Source organism: Geotrypetes seraphini, chromosome 14 (assembly GCF_902459505.1).
Source record: "Geotrypetes seraphini chromosome 14, aGeoSer1.1, whole genome shotgun sequence".
Taxonomy (NCBI): Eukaryota; Metazoa; Chordata; class Amphibia; order Gymnophiona; family Dermophiidae; genus Geotrypetes; species Geotrypetes seraphini.
The window spans coordinates 8,238,188-8,255,357 of NC_047097.1; the positions used below are offsets into that span (position 1 = coordinate 8,238,188).

The 17,170-nt window shown below is 44.9% G+C and overlaps 1 protein-coding gene across 3 annotated transcripts in view; it reads right to left on the reverse strand.

Annotated features, from left to right (window-relative positions):
* Positions 1-17,170, reverse strand: part of CELF6 (CUGBP Elav-like family member 6) — a 605,900-nt gene that overhangs the window by 85,988 nt on the left and 502,742 nt on the right. For all 3 annotated transcript variants that reach the window (XM_033920838.1, XM_033920837.1, XM_033920836.1), the window contains 4 exons: positions 15,762-15,906; positions 10,521-10,670; positions 4,685-4,747; positions 1,758-1,838 (listed from right to left, as the gene is read on the reverse strand). In XM_033920838.1, the coding sequence (XP_033776729.1) occupies positions 1,758-1,838; positions 4,685-4,747; positions 10,521-10,670; positions 15,762-15,906 (439 nt within the window). The remainder of the gene's footprint in view (positions 1-1,757; positions 1,839-4,684; positions 4,748-10,520; positions 10,671-15,761; positions 15,907-17,170) is intronic.

Genomic DNA, 17,170 nt, shown 5'->3' on the forward strand with positions numbered 1-17,170 from the left:
AACAGTGGATTTCCCCAAGCCATCTCAATATTGGTCTATGGACTTTTAGTAAATTAGCCAAGCTTTTTTCAAACCCTGCTAAGCTAACTGATTTCACCAAATTCCCTGGCACAAAATTCCAGAGTTTAATTACATACTGCGTGAAGAAATATTTCCTCTGGTCTGTTTTAAATCTACTACTTGGTAGCTTTAACGCATACCCCCTAGTTCTAGTATTTTTGGAAAGTGTAAACAAGTGAGTCACATCTACCCTTTCCACTCCACTCATAATTTTATAGACCTCTATCATATCACCACTGATTCGTCTCTTCTCCAAGCTGAAGAGCCCCAGCCGCTTTAGCCTTTCTTCACAGGGAAGTCATTCTATCCCTTCATTTTCGTACATTAGTGCTTTCCGCAGCTTAGTAAAAGGGCTCATGAACATGCATAAATGTGCATAATACCAGCATATATGTGTGCACATGCACACATACACTTCTAAATGCTAATTTCTGACTATGCACTAATCTATAAAGCAGTGTTCTTCAACCACCGGTCCATGGACCAGTGCCGGTCCACAGAAATTTCCTGCCGGTCCACAGGGCCAGCACGTGCATCAGGCCCAAAACAGTGTTCTTCAACTGCCGGTCCACGGTGTGATCGATGCAGAGTTATCTTTGAGCCAGCTCCCTCTTCCTAACTGATTCAATACACAAAGCCACAGGCAGTGGCTCCAACGGGCATCCTGCGCCTGAACCGGAAGCCTTCTCTCTGACGTTGCAACGTCAGAGGGAAGGCTTCCAGATGAGGCACGGGACGTGCAAGGTGCAATTGGTACTATTATGGGGGCGGTGTCTGGGGTGGAGATTGGGTAGAGATGGGCGGGGTCTGGCCCACAACTTAGCCCAGTGTTCTTCAACTGCTGGTCCATGGACCGATGCCGATCCACAGAATAATTCTTTTATTTCTGGACCGATGCCGATCCACAGAATAATTCTTTTATTTCTGCCGGTCCATAGGTGTAAAAAGGTTGAAAAACACTGCTATAAAGCAAAGATACTTGGCTGTAGCAGGTGTTCTCCAAGGAGAGCAGGCATATATTCTCACATGTAGGTGACACAGGGTATGGGCATTGCCTAAAGATTTAAAGAGAGACAGTGCACTTTGTAGTGTCCATTTTGGCTTTGGTGGATGACGTCACCCACATTTGAGAAAATTATGCCTACTTGTTCTCGGAGAAAGTGCCTAAACATGAAAGCGCATAGTTTGAAGTTAGCCATACACATGAACACAGAGTATAAACAAAGCACACAGTTATGCATAAAAATTATGGAACAGTACAATTTATAGATTTTGTAGCAATCTAGATATTAATATTTACACCTTCTCTCAGGCTGGTGTCAGCACATAAGAAGATAGAAACATAGAAACATAGAAAGATGACGGCAGATAAGGGCTACAGCCCATCAAGTCTGCCCACACCATCGACCATCGGGGAAGGGAAGCCGCGCATGCGCAGCAGGAGGGGGGGGAGAAGAGGGGGGAGGGGCTACTCTCACCCTCGCTATACCACTGCTGACAGATGCCCCTTTATAGAATCACCCTCCACATATGAACATTTAATAATTGCTCGCTGAGGTTTATCATGAAGCAGCACCACTTTCAAATTCATTTGTCCTCCCTTTCTCCAGGGTTAGTTACTTGTCGCTGTGAATGAAAGAATACTCAAGGCATCTTAATTTTAAGGCTGATCGTTTGTTTCTATCCCTCCCTCTTACCTTCTCTCTGCTGCTGCGGGATGATGGTTGGCTGCTGAGGGAATGCTTGAGTAATGGGTGCATAGGCCGCTGGGTATGCTGCTGGAACATAGGAGGGCAATATTATTATTATTACCCACTCAGTGTTCTGACATTTCCAGACCATTAGTAAGAGTAGGCACATTTGATTATAAAATTAAAATATCTCCTTACACAGGGGGGAAAGCAAGAATAGTTTAACTTTCACCAGGAACGAGGTAAACAGCTCTTACTTTCAAATAGGATGTGACAGCAGGTTAGAAAATTTTCAGACTTTATACAGCAACACGAGAAAAATAAACAAAATTTTTTACCAATAATTCTTAGGTTAAATGAGAACTGAGTTACTTTCCACTCGAGGCACATGAAAAAGTTAATTATGAAGCTTTTTTTTTTTTTTTTAATGAAAAGGAGACGGGTGTTGAGTGAATCTCTTCATACGTGTGGTGAGATCCCAATAAATACCTACACAAATGAAGTTCTGATCTTGTAATACTGAGATGATAAGGCCTGAGAAGGTTCCACTAATGGACGGGATTAAGGCCGTCGTCGTAACGCATTTTGGAGTGTATGCTTGGAATGGATACGGAGGGCAGTGGTAGGATAAAAGCTCAGTGGTCGGGTAAAAGGCATGGGGGAAGGGTAGCCGACATTGGCCTCCATGTGGGAGCTTATTTGAGCATCTACCTAAAACGCATGAATCTCAATTGGGCACACTAAATAGGTCATTTTGGTGTTTGTCTACCATCATTCATAACACTACTTTCTAAACCGATAGGTTTGAAAGGAAATATCAGTTTTAAGTACATATTCCTGCGCGAATACAGCACGTCATTGCTGTAATCTTGTTCCTACACTGATTTCATGGAATTGTGGTAATTTTAACGTAACACACAGTAAGACAGCTACCGTGTTTCCCCGAAAATAAGACAGTGTCATATTAATTTTAGGCCCAAAAAACGCACTAGGTCTTATTTTCGGGGTATATGCATGATCATTTCTCCCTTACTCTCCTTCACTCTAATTCTTCCTCTTTCCTTTTTCTCCCCCACAGGACCCTTGCCCAGCTTCCCTTCCCTCCCATCCTTTGAGGAGCAGAACCCCTGAGCGAGCATCCCCCGAGCCCCTACCCCCGCAGCCGAACCCCCATCCTTCCCTCCCTCCCATCTGAACCCCGCCGACCACGAGCGAGTCCTAGTACATACCTCCCTAAGCAGCGTCGGGCCGGCAGCACTCTAAACAGGGTCCTTTGTCATCAGTAATGCAGCAGAGTGAATTCACGGGCGGACAAGGCCGAAGCAGCCTGTTTAGAGTGCTGCCGGCCCGACGCTGCTTAGGGAGGTATGTACTAGGACTCGCTCATGGTCGTCGGGGTTCAGATGGGAGGGAGGGAAGGATGGGGGTTCGGCTGTGCGGCGGGGTGGGTGCTTGGGTGTATGTGTGTGTGTGTGTGGGCGATGCAAGGGTTCTGCTTCATAAGGGATGGGAGGGAGGGAAGGGGAAGGGGAACTGCTGGTGAATCCTGGGACTAGGGCTTATTTTCGGGGTAGGGCTTATTTTCGGGGAAACACGGTTTTAAACTTTTGGTTCATACAGCTATATTTGATCATGTAACACCTAGGGCTTATTTTCGGGGTAGGGCTTATTTTCGCATAAAAGGCTGCCCTATCTTTTACCACTTAGCTATGTGGATTTGGCACTGAATATCGGCTGGAACCCATGTTGCTGATCTGATCCCCCCAATCTCCCTTCATTTGAATCCCTTAGTCCACCCTGTTCTGATTCCAAACTTGTAACCTTGATCCAAGTCCCCTTTCCGGACCCCCAATCCCCTCTCTCCCTCATTCCAATTTGCTTTATATGGATAGCTGACCCCTAGCAGTGATACTGTGAACCTACCTCTAGGGATCATCACCACCATTTTGGAGTCCTGATCTGATGGGTGTGGGGGTGGGGGTGGGGGGCATTCACGACCCAGGCAACTAGATATGAGAACCAGGGATCTTCATCAGGTAAGTTCTGGGCATTGTGAGATGTGGGGATAAATGGGTTCTGCATATGTGGGTGGGGCTTGAATTTGGAGGAGTGACTTACAGGAGGATTTGGAATCAGGGGTTTGGGGAGGTTGAAGGGATCAGATCAGGGGATAGAAAAGATTGAAACAAGGGATATAAGATCGAGGACCCAGGTGAGGGGATGGGGGGGGGGGAATCAGAAAAGGGTAGAGGTTTTGGAGACATTGGGAGAATTTGATGTGGTTGAGTGGGAGATCAGACTGGCAGATCTCGGATAATATTCAACTAGGACTTGCATAAATACCGGCGACTAGCTCCTGGCCAATCATGCCTGGATATTCAAGGCTAGTACCTAGACATGGCCCAGCATTGAATATTTGGGTTTAAATAAGCCAGAAATAATCAACACTTAAAAATTGCTGATCCCTGTTGGCTGAATCTCAGGGGATAATTTTTCCCCCCGTCCTATAGCCTCCACTGTTGCCACCCACATTTTAGGCTCCTGAATTTAGGAGTTTAGTCAGATTTTCAGTATAAATTTAAGCATGCCCTAGTATATTTTCCCAAAGCAGTCAATTTAGGAGCCTAACTCTCAAAGTTCGGAGCTTATACTCTTGGAATATCAACTTCTATAACATCAATATACATAATAGTCTCTAAGTCCTTTTCTACACATATATGCAATGCACTAATGCTGCTAGGGAGCTTGCATATTTTGAGATTATAGGAGTTGGCATATTTTGAGATTATATGGGACCCTTTAAGAGCTTCCCAGCAACCTCTGTGCTCAAACATGTCCTTCCTAGCAAACTTTTTATGCAACTGCAGGCTAAGAAAAAACAAATACTGAAACAAGGTGGCGACAGAGAAATATGGCAAAGCAAAGTTTAAGACCTGCGTAGTGCTGCATGCCTGCGTAGGCTTGTTGGAGAGGATCTGCCACAGTGGGACTTTGGGCTAAGAAAAGAAGGAAAAGGAGGAGAAAGAGAGATAGAGAAGAAGCACAGCATTAATGAAGGAGAATATAGATATCCCAGCAAGTCAGTGTTCAGCACATACAGAAGCAGTCAATCACTGTTTCATGAAAGCATGCATACCTTAGCTTTATTGTTTTATCACAGCTAAGATGAACTACCAGCTAGTAGAGCTGTCCAATTCAGGGGAAAACATTTTTTTTCGATTCAAATCGATTTTGCCAATTGACTGGATTCTTCGGTCGGACATGATTCGCTTCGCTTTCTATGACATAGCTTTAAAATTAGCAGGCGGGTTTATTTTGCAGCCTCTTCACCCACCCCACCCCACCCACCCCTTTGCCCTCTCCAACCCCACGCCAGCGCTGTCAAGTGTAAACAAAACAAACACGGCTGGGTCCTAGCTCACACTCGTGATCTAACACATTTCAAATCTGACATATTGAAAATCTTACTTACCATCCATCTTCCATCTCTGTCCCTTCCCTTCTTGCTCCTCCTCCCTGCAGATCCAGCACCCCCAAGGGTCCAGTCTTAAGGAAAATTTCTGCCTGTCCCCTCTTCTAATGTCTTCCTCTATTCCCAGTTACCCATGGCAGTTTGTGAGGGGCCAGCTCTCTCTCTCTTCTCTTCCCTTCAGCCTCCCACCTCATGTGGGCAGCATCCTCTCTCTCTTCCCTTCAGCCACCAACACCACCATCGCCCTATCCCATGTGACAGCACCCTCTCTCTCTCTTCCCTTCCTTTCAGCCCAGCACCCTCTCTTTTCCTTTCCTTCCAGCCCCCACTCCATATGGCTAGCACCCTCTCTCTCTCTTCCCTTTCCTCCAGCCCTTCCACCCCATATGGCTAGCACCCTCTCTTTCTCTTCCCTTCCCATGAGCTGCAGTCTCAGTCTCAGTCTCAGCTGCAGTCTCAGCCGCAGTCTCAGCCAGTCGTCCCCCCCTGTTTCCCTTCTAGGTCTTTCCTCCATGTTCCAGCTCCCCCCTGGGTCCATCAGCAGCAGCAACACCCCCATGTGGGTTCAAGTCCTGCGGTGGTGGCAGTGCCCTTCCCGTGTGAGGCCCTGGGTTTGATGGTGAAAACAGCACATAGAGTACCAGAGGTTCACATCCCTCACCATCAATCTGTACAGGCTTGCTCTTGGGCTTTTCCTGTGCCAGAGTCCTTCCTTCTGATGTAACTTCCTGTTTTGCGAGGGAAAGCCGAAGAGCAGGCCTGAATAGGTGAATCTGATATTTTTTTTTCCAAAATGAATTGATTTGAATTGATTCAGCCAAACTTGGTGAGTCAATTTGAATTATGAATCGGGCAGCACTACCACCTAGTGGCATAATAAGGGGCAATGGTGTCTCACATCCTCCCCCCAACAGTGTGTGTGGGGGGGTTCTCTTAAATGCATTCCCTCAATACTTTTTATAGTTGTTACTGGCAGCAAGCAGCGTCTCCTATCCACTGTTCGCACCTGAAGTCATTTCCTGGTCCCACAAACAGGAAGTGATATCAGAGGGAGAGCTGAGGCCTTGAGAGCAGCAGGGGAAGACTCTGCTTTCTACTGGTGACAACTACAAGAGGTAAGGGGGAAAATGCATTTAAGAGACCCCCATGCAGAGGGAGGAGAGATGCTTGCTCCCCTCCTCCAAGCTGGCACTGAGGGTACTCTGCCTCCCCATCCCCTCACTATGTCACAGCTACCACCCATATTCTGCAATCACTGGTGCCATACTCTCAACAGAAAAAATCTTTTTAAAAAAAATTTAGGGGGGGTCTAAGATAAGCGTGTGTTTTGCACTCTGAGGCTCATTTTTGGAAGTCGACAATAACACTACAAGCAGTAGAATCAAGCAAAGGTGCCACAAATTGGGTGCAAAAAATATGGGCACTAATTTTATAACAGCAACTGCACATAAAATCACCATTAAAGAACAGAACATGCGTTCACCTAACTGTAGGTGCGAGCATTTACACTACGTCAAAGGCTGGTGCAAATGCCTGCGCCTAAAGCTGACAGTTGCACACTTAAGTAATTGTATTCTATAAGTTATGCATGCACCTGTAAGACTCGCCTCTGATTTGCTCCTGTGCACGCCCCCTTTGTACTTGCACGCTATAGAAGTTAGGTGTTAAGTTTATAGAATAGCGTCTAAGTGCATTTATGTGTATAACTACAAATTACAGTCAATTAACACCAATTTAACAATTAATTTAGGTTTCCTTTTACAAAGTTGCGATAGGCTTTTTTAGCGCTGGCCGTGGAGGTATTAGATCCAACGCTCATAGAATTCCTATGCGTATCGGAGCGAATATCGCCATGGCTGGTGATAAAAAAGCCTAATGGGGCTTCGTAAAAGATGGGGGGGTGGGGAGAAGGGGGTCAATCATGCAACTGACACTATTCTATAACTTGCATGGCTAAGATGGAAATTTGGGTGTACAACTTTATAGAATCCAGCGGCAAATATATAAGTGCTTTGCTAACCAGCTTCATTCAACAATAGGATAAGGTTCATATTAGAAAGGCTTGTCTGGCTAACATTGGGAACTGGCTGGACAAGTCTTCAATGTTAAAAATACCTTCCTTCTCCCCTCCCCGCTAACTGACCAAGTCTCATTTAGGCCAGTCTCAGCATTACAGTATGTGCATAAAAATTTAGCCAGAAGAAAAAAAGCCGGCAATAGAGGTGTTTGCAGGGGTTCGTTTTACTTTCGCTGGGTAGCACTGATGTTATCTAGATAACTCTGCTCAGGCAAGTGACATGGTAACTTTATCCACATAACTTTAGAACAAATAATCAGTTTCTCCATACCCTTCACGAGCAACTAAACTAGTGAAGGGTATGGAGAAACTGGAATATGAGGATCGACTTAAAACACTGGGATTGTTCTCCCTTGAGAAAAGGAGACTGCGTGGGGATATGATTGAGACCTTCAAAATACTGAAAGGAATCGACAAAATAGAGCAGAGAAGATTATTTACATTGTCCAATTTGACACGGACAAGAGGACATGAAATGAAGCTAAGGGGGGACAAGTTCAGGACTAATGTCAGGAAGTTCTGCTTCACACAGAGAGTGGTTGACATCTGGAATACTCTCCCAGGGGAGATTATTGTGGAATCGACAGTCCTAGGCTTCAAAAGCAAACTAGATGCATATCTCCTTGAGAGAGGCATATAAAGATATGGTTGGCTATAAAATAAGCCAGGTGTATACCTAGCAGGGCCTCCGCGTGTGCGGATCGCCGGACTTGATGGACCGAAGGTCTGATCCGGAGATGGCGCTTCTTATGTTCTTATGTTCTTAGCACCAAATATCCAGAAAATGTAATTTGGCTATGTTAGCTAGGCTGTGGGTTTCTGAATAAGGACCTCAGCGCAGTTTGCTCTTGTAGCTTTGGTTTTGCCAGTGAAAACAATGACTATAGCTATGAAAATGAATAGTGAAATACAGTGATACCTTGGAATCCGAACGCCCCAGTACTTGAACAACTTGGAATCTGAACAAAAAATTCAAGCAAATTTTGCCCTGGAATCCGAATGCTGCTTTGGAATGCGAACGCCCTGCACGTTGATCGTATGTGTTTGTGCGTACGTTTCCCCAGCGCTCGGGCCACCCGTACGTCGTTCATGTCATTGTCGGAAGCTGTAGTGAAAGCATCTCATGTGATTTTTGCCTTTGTGTAGTGTAGTGAGGAAAATCCTGTATTGCATTATTATTATTTGATAATATTTTACCTTAAAATCCAGTGTATTTACTGTTAAAATTTGAGTTCGTGGGACCCAGGCATGGATTAATCCAGTTTCTATTATTTTAAATGGGAACCATTGTTTTGGAACTCGAACGGGGTTCTGGAATGGATTAAGTTCGGATTCCAAGGTATCACTGTAGTATAAATACAATCCAAGAACTTAAAGTGGTCCCGCAGCAGGCAGCGCCAAATGTTCAAGCCATGAGCAGGCTGGCAAAACAATGGAGCTCTACCACATCACCAACTGAATTAGAGATTAAAGAACATGGGACGTACACCTTCATTAATGAAATAAACTGCATAGAGAAAAGGGTGTATGAACACATCCATCCACCCATCCACATATACAGCGGCGTAGCGAGGGTGAGAGGTGCCCGGGGGTGGTGGCATCTCTCCCCCGCGCCTTCCTCCCTACCCTACCCCCCCTTCCCCTGTATCTCTAGATGTTCACCGCTGCAAGCAACAGGAACTTCAACATGCTTTTTGTGACCCTAGGTGTGGCACCTGGAAGTGACGTCAACAGGAGAGACGGCACGGTCACGAGGAGCACGTTAAAGTGGTTGTGCGTGGCGGTAAACGCCTAGAGGTATGGGAGAAGGGAAGGGGGCATGGTGCGTGGCGAGAGGGGGAGTGGGAAGAGGCAGGGGCAGAAAGGAGGAGAGGTGCTGGCATCCCCACCCAGGTAGCGCCTGGGGCGGACTGCCCGCCCCTTACTGTGCCACTGCACATATACATTTCACTCTAATCGCTTATTGCCTTTGCTCAGCTTATTCTTGTGGAACACTGCCTTAGGTGGAACTTCTTCAAAAAGGTGGTTAGTAAATCCTAATATATAATAATAAGTGATAATACACATAGAAGCGAGTTTTGATTATCATGGGAATTTTTCTAACACTGGTTAGAGCAGCAGGAAAACTAGAGTTCAAATCCTGATGATAACTCTTTGTAACCTTGGGCAAGTCACTCCACCTTTTATTGCCTTGAACACAGACCTAGACTACGAACTCTCTGAGGACAGGGACGTAACTTCTGTACCTCAATACAACTCATCTTGAGCTACAAATGAAAATGTATGAGCTAAATGCAAACACACTAAATAATGCTGGCCACAACTAGATAATCTGGTCTCTTGAGACAATCAAATTACTTGGCAAAACTAACTTGCCTAAAATTGTTATCATGGATCTATTTGTGACAAGACCAATGAAAATAGATCAGGGCTCAATTAAAGGAGCTCTAAGTAGAACATAAGAATTTCCATATTGGGACAGACCAAAGGTCCAGCAAGCCCAGTATCCTGTTTTAACAGTGGCTAACCTGGGTCCTAAGTACCTAGCTATATTCCAAGTAGTAAAACAGATGTTATGCTGCTTATCCTAGGAATAAGCTGTGAATTTTCCCCCAAGCTATCTCAATAGTGGCCTATGGACTTTTAGGAAATGATCCAAACCTTTTTTAAATCCTGCTAAGCTAACTGATGTCACTACATTCTCCAGCAATAAATCCCAGAGTTTAATTATATGTTATCCAGAGCATTTCATAAACATAGTGACACAGCTTGCAAAAAGGTATATATCAACATAATTTGTCTTATCACCTCTACAAAGTTAGAGCTGAAGCTGTGCCCTGTGATTGAACTGGAGGGTGAGGGTCCTTTGCCCTACAATAGACTGACCCTTCTTAAGAAAACATCCTTTTCCATCAAGCACCCTATATGTGGGATTCCAATGTACTGTAAAAAGCCAATACAAACCTGGGATTGGCTAATAATATTTCATGCTTTCATTCTTTGAACAGTAATCTAAAAAAAAATGCACATGCTGCTCTCTCATGAAATACAATGAAATGATCAATCACAAACAATTCCCTCTCCCCAGTCTCCAATTATAAGAACAGGAAAGTTCAGTCAATCTAGTGATATGACTAGACTGAACCTCCTCAAGTACTTTATGTCATACAATCATGAGCTTCCCAGTCTTCCCTTCCCTCCGTCACTCTTCCAGACACACCTGGATATGGATGGATTCCATTGGTGTAAATGGTCTCTGATGCTGGCTGTCCATTGGTCTGTGGTGGGAGAGCACTAAATCCATTTACCCCAATGGGTGCAGCTATACTTGGTACAGTAGCTGTGCTGATTCCTGGAGGTGTGCTCGTGCCTAAGTCAGAAAGGGGAAAAGAATTACATTTCATGCCTCACATGTTTAGACGCTTTTGATTCACAATAAGCTTAACCCCTCCTCAAACAGTTCAACTTTATACAACACAATCTTCCCTCTGCTATGCTCAAATACAGCCTTATTTTATGCAGTTCTTATCCCTTCCCTGATGTTTTCCCCATATTTGCTCTTCTTTTTTTTAATCATATTGTAGTTCTTCCCTTTACCCTTGATTCAAGTTAGTCATGGTTTACATTTTATATGTCTCTCTTATATGTCTCTAGATGCCGATTTTTATTCATGTAAATTGCTTAGAAATTTGTTATAAGCGTTTTATCAAAACTTAAAACTTGAATAGCAGCATTTATGTATGTTCATTCTAATTCTATTAAAAAAAAGCACTGAAAATTGTGTGTGTAAATTTGGGTGCGTACTCGATTTGTACATGCAATTTAATTGAACAAGCTAATTAGTACCAATAATTGGCTGAGCTTTATGATATTACAACCATATACCATTTTACAACTTCATCAGGTATGCTTTTCAATCATTACCAAGTGAAAATCTATTATTTTAAAAAATGATTTATATGTTGGGTGTTCTTTTACCATCACTGTTATTTATTATTTTTTTGTAATCCCAAGAATACTTGGGATTACAAAATTATCCATCGTTCTTTTAACTTTATCATTTAGATCAGTGGTTCCCAACCCTGTCCTGGAGGACCACCAGGCCAGTCGGGTTTTTGAGATAGCCCTAATGAATATGCATGAGTGAGATTTGCATATAATGGAGGTGACAGGCATGCAAATCTGCCCCATGCATATTCATTAGGGCTATCCCAGAAACCCGATTGGCCTGGTGGTCCTCCAGGACAGGGTTGGGAACCACTGATTTAGATTATTTTATATGCTTACTTCTACATGTATATTAACCAAGTTTTATTTTTTAATGCTTTTTCTTATTAAGATACATACCATGTTTCCCCGAAAAACGCATTAGGGTTTATTTTCAGGGGATGTCTTATTTTTTTTTATTTTTTTTTTTTCATGTACAACAATCATCTCTCCCGTCTTCTCCTCTACCCCAATTCTTCCTCTTTCCTTTCTCCCCCATCCCATGTGCAGCATCTTTCCTCCCCTCTCAGTAATGCGGCACAGCGAAGGCCCTGGTGGGGAAGGCTGCAAAGCAGCCCTTACAGAGCGCTGTCGCTGCTGCTGTTTTTGGAGGCCTCAGAGCTGAGGTATGTCAGTCTCACGGTGGAAGGGTCGGTGGGGTTCTGCTGCACAGGGGGGAATGGGAGGGAGGGATAGAAAGATGCTGCAGAGGGAAGGCCCAGCCCCGGTGGGGAAGACTGCGATGCAGCCCATTCAAAGCACTGCCATTACTGTTGCTTTAGGAGGCCTCGGAGTGGAGGTATATTAGGTGTTACCAGGGGGCAGGAGGTCACTGAATTGACAAGTCTGATTTTTTTCAGTGAATCGGGCAGCATTAGTGTCAGGGATGGAGTCAAGGAGTGTCTGGGACATTGTGTGTGTGGGGGGGGGGGTGTCGATCTTAACTAGGGCTTATTTTTGGGGTAGGGCTTATATTAGGAGAATCTTTAAAAATCAGGTTTTGAAATCTTCCAACCACATTGGAGGGGATAGTACTTCAATATTATGTTTTAAATCACCAAGGAGACTTGTTCTCTGGATTCCTACAGAACTTGCCTGTCCCTTGCTATTGAAAATCTGATATTGAAACAGCATCACCACTGGCAGACATGTAGATGGAGGAATCCCAATTATTCCTGGTCCCAGCTGTATAAACTTGACTGCTATTAATATATTGTAACTTATCCAAGCCAGTTTCAGTTTTCTTTTTCTTTTGGACTCTACCATCTTGGATAGATGAGCAGATAACATCCTCTATTTAGTACACACCTAGCATAACTTCCTTTCCAGGTCTACTGGTAAAACTTTGTAAAAGGTATGGAGAAACTGGAATGAATACGAGGAACGACTTAAGAGGCTGGGATTGTTCTCCCTTGAGAAAAGGAGACTGCGAGGGGATATGATCGAGACCTTCAAAATACTGAAAGGAATCGACAAAATAGAGCAGGAAAAAAAATTATTTACAATGTCCAATTTGACACGAACAAGAGGACACGGAATGAAGATAAAGGGGGACGAGTCCAGGACAAATATCAGGAAGTTCTGCGTCACACAAAGAGTGGTTGACACCTGGAATGCTCTCCCAGAGGAGGTTATAGCGGAATCGACCATCCTAGGATTTAAAAGCAAACTAGATGCACATCTCCTTACGAGAGGCATAGAGGGATATGGGTGACTAAAAATTATGCCAGGTATACACCTGGCTGGGCCTCCGCGTGTGCGGATCACCGGACTTAATAGACCGAAGGTCTGATCCGGAGATGGCGCTTCTAATGTTCTTATAATCTTAATGGCTTCCAATGCTACTGTGGTTATTGCCCAAACATCTGAATTTTTACGTTCCTATGGTTTTTCTGGATGGTAACCTGCCACCTACCGTACTAGCTCAAATGATTTCTTGTTATACTGTATAATTACACATTTAATGATTATAAATGGCCATCCTATCCTACACCTTATTGATGGCATCTCCTTTCCGTAGCAGCCTATGAGTTTCAGATACTCTTCTTCAGTGATTTTATTTATAGATAATTGGGCTTAGTTATTTAATGATGCTGAAAAGCATTCGCATGAGTGGATTATAGTGATTACAGTGCTGACTAGTTCAAACACCACCATACGATCAGTACACATGTAGATGAAATTTTTACATTTGAGTGACTTTTCCTATAGGAGCTCTACTTACCAATATCTAAGGTCTGGTTGACAAAATGCCAGGGTATATTGGAGGGCTTTTGCATATTGCACCAAATTCTATACATGGTGCCAACTACATAGTAGACACCACTCGGCATAGTTGTCAATCAAAAAATAGCACCATTTATAGACTCCTACCTAGGAGCATTTAGGCATCGCTAGGTGACCTAGACATAGGCACCGTTCTGTTAGGCCAGTTTTTCACTCGTCTAATTTGGCGGCACCTATGTTGGATGCCTAACGACGCCCAAGTCTGCCACATCTATTCTCAGCCCATAACCACGCCTACTTTTTTTTAACACAGGCGACATTAGGCATCCTTAAGAGAGGGAGGGCGCCTCCACGGAGGCATCACTAGGCATCCTATGAGTTCAGCGTTGAACTCTTAAATTGTTTTATTCATGTTTTGGATTGGCTGAAAATCAGTAGGATCAATTGCCACGCCGATTAAGCCAATTAAAAAATAAAAATTAAGCACGGATCCTGAACTTAGGTGTCGTTAGGCAATTGCAATTAGGGCGCCTAGTGGCACCTAATGTAGGCGTCATTTATAGATTGCCTCTGCGATCCAGGCCCTTCCAAGAACCTGTCAGTAGGTTGCCACAAAGAGAAAGTGACAGAAAGTCTTGGTGATAGAAAGTCTATGTATTAATAAAGAAGCCTCCTTTTTTGCCTAACAGCTAGCCAATAGCAGGTGTACTTCTGCACTAGTTGATAGTCATGTGGCAATAGCCATCAACACAGTGATGTAGTAAGGATGAGTGGCGCACCTCCCTGCCCTCTTCCCCGGTCCATTGCCGTGTCCACTTCCCTTTCCAGTACCTTTATAACTTCTCCGGCATGCCCATGTCGGTGTTGGCTCGACCTTTGATGTCACTTCCTAGGCATGGGACCCGGAAGCAACGGCAGAGAGAGCGCCGATGCCGACACGGTAGCAACCTCGCGCCAGGGAAGTAAAAAATCATGGGGGAAGGCAAGGGGTGCATGCGCAGCAAGGGGAGGAGTGGGGGGGGGGGGGGGCGGAGAGGAGGAGGGATGCCGCATCCTTAGGAAGACCGTGACCGGGGCGGACCGACCTCTCGCAACCCCCTTCCTATGCCACTGCATCAACACACTCATGCAACATTCATTTTCCATATTGAGGGATCATTGTTGATTCTATAAGGCCTAAGTCCAGTTACAAGTATACAATTAGTTCTATACAGCCTGCACGGCAGACTAGAGTACAACTGCCTTGCTACACAAACTTGCTTGACCTAAATTGCGGCCTCTTTGGTCAACTCGGCACTCTCTTTTTCATAGCAGGTGAATTAGATATATGTAATTTAGGGCTCCTTTTACGAAGGTGCGTTAGGGCCTTAACGCGTGGAATAGTGCGTGCTAGCCGTTACCGCCTCCTCTTGAGCAGGCGGTAGTTTTTCGGCTATAATTATTGAATTTTTCTTTGGAGTAGCTCTCAATAAACAAGCTTCTTTTTTTCACCAATTTTCTACCGTGTTTCCCTGAAAATAAGACCTACCCCGAAAATAAGCCCTAGCATGATTTTTGGGGTAGGTCTTAATATAAGTCCTACCTCCGAAAATAAGCTCTAGTTACCGGCAGCAGCAGCACTTTCCCCCGCCCGCCCGCTGCACACTCCCACCTCACCCTACCACTGCTGACCCATCTCTCCCTCCCATCTGCACCACGAGACAGGAATACCTTATAACAGCGTCAGCAGCAATCTACACAGGCTGCTTCGTAGCCTTTTATTTCCTGGGCGTTCCTCTACTGCATCACTGATGATGTCATCAGCAACGTGGCAGAGGAATGCCCAGGAGATAGAAGGCCCTGAAGCAGCCTGTGTAGATTGCTGCCGACGCTGTTAAAAGGTATTCCTGTCTCGTGGTTCAGATGGGAGGGAGAGATGGATCGGTGGGGGTGGGGTGGGGGTGTGTGGTGGCGGGTGGATAGAAAGATGCTACATGGGGGAAGGAAGTAATTGAAGCTGCAAGGGTTCTGCTGCACAGGGGGATGGGAGGGAGGGAGATACTACACAAGGGGATGGGTGAGAGGGGAGGAAAGATGCTGCACATGTGGGAAAGACCTAGTGCCTTATTTGGGCCCCAAATTAACAAAGACAGTGTCTTATTTTCGGGGAAACATGGTAGTTAAACCCCACACACCTGTTGCCACTTCCACTTCTTTTCTTCCCATGTTAATTCAATGCACTTTATAATGATTAAAGAATGACCGTTACCTGATGAGGGTGTCATGGGTGCAGCTACCAATCCACTAACATTGAAGGCTGCCATCTGCTGCATCTGGGCTGCTGCGATCGCAGCCATAGGATTCAGGCAGGTGCCTTGCGCTGCAGCCATTAGTGCTGCCTGCTGCTGCATTATCTTAAGTAAAAGAAGAAGAAAGAAATGGAAGAAATAAAAGATGAGAGAGATAAAGGAGAAAAAGAAGAAAATGAATAAAACATGAAGGAAAATATAAAGCAAACAAAATTAGAAAGAACTCATTATTTATTTTTATGAATCACTTTAGGGCCATTTGTGTTTGGAGATGCATATTGCTGTATCTTACTGTGGTAAGATGCAGCACTTAGCACAATATTTATAGCAGACCTGTGTTAGGGCGATCTCTATAAAACATAGAAGAGCATCCAAAAGGCAGTGAGCTCATAGGAATGCTGGGAACCAGGGCAGGATTAACCAATAGGCCAAGTAGGCACGTGCCTAGGGCCCAAAATGGTCAGGGGGGGCCCGATGAAGGAGGGCATCAACATTGTTTTTTCCAAACGGCAATGGGCCCCTCCAGCATATCGGCCCCCCCTCCCCATCAGCAACGCGGGCCCCCCATCGACGGAAAGTAAGTCAAGCAAGCAACGGGAACTGTAATTGTGCAAGCAGTGCTGCTTGCCCAAAGCTTCCCTCTGACGCAGCTTCCGCCTGGGCGCATGGTGGGGTGGGGCGGGGCAAAGGGGCCCAGTGTACTTGGGTGCCTAGGGGCCCTCGACAAATTAATCCTGCCCTGCTAGGAACTGTAGTAGGAAATCAGTAGGAACTCACAAGAAAGAGCGAGAGAATTAAGTACCTATTAGAGCAGGGATCTCAAAATCCCTCCTTGAGGGCCGCAATCCATTCGGGTTTTCAGGATTTCCCCAATGAATATACATTGAAAGCAGTGCATGCACATAGATCTCATGCATATTCATTGGGGAAATCCTGAAAACCTGACTGGAATGTGGCCCTCAAAGAGGGACTTTGAGACCCCTGTGTTAGATAGCGTTCTAGTGCTCTCAAGGAAAAGGCTAGTCCAGGGGTAGGCAATTCCGGTCCTCGAGAGCCACAGGCAGGTCAGGTTTTCAGGATATCCATCATACATATGCATGAGATAGATTTGCATCTCAAGGAGGCAGTGCATGCAAATCCATCTCATACATATTCATTGTGGATATCCTGAAAACCTGACCTGCCTGAGGCTTTCGAGGACCGGAATTGCCTATCCCTGGGCTAGACTATTTATCAACAGTTGTGCAGAGGATTAGAGCTTGCATCAGATGAACTCCAGCCAGCAGGACAACCAGAAGGGCAGATTTCAGAGAAATACCCTTATGTGGATAATGCTTTTGGCTTAATTGGCAAAAGAAAAGGTAGGAAC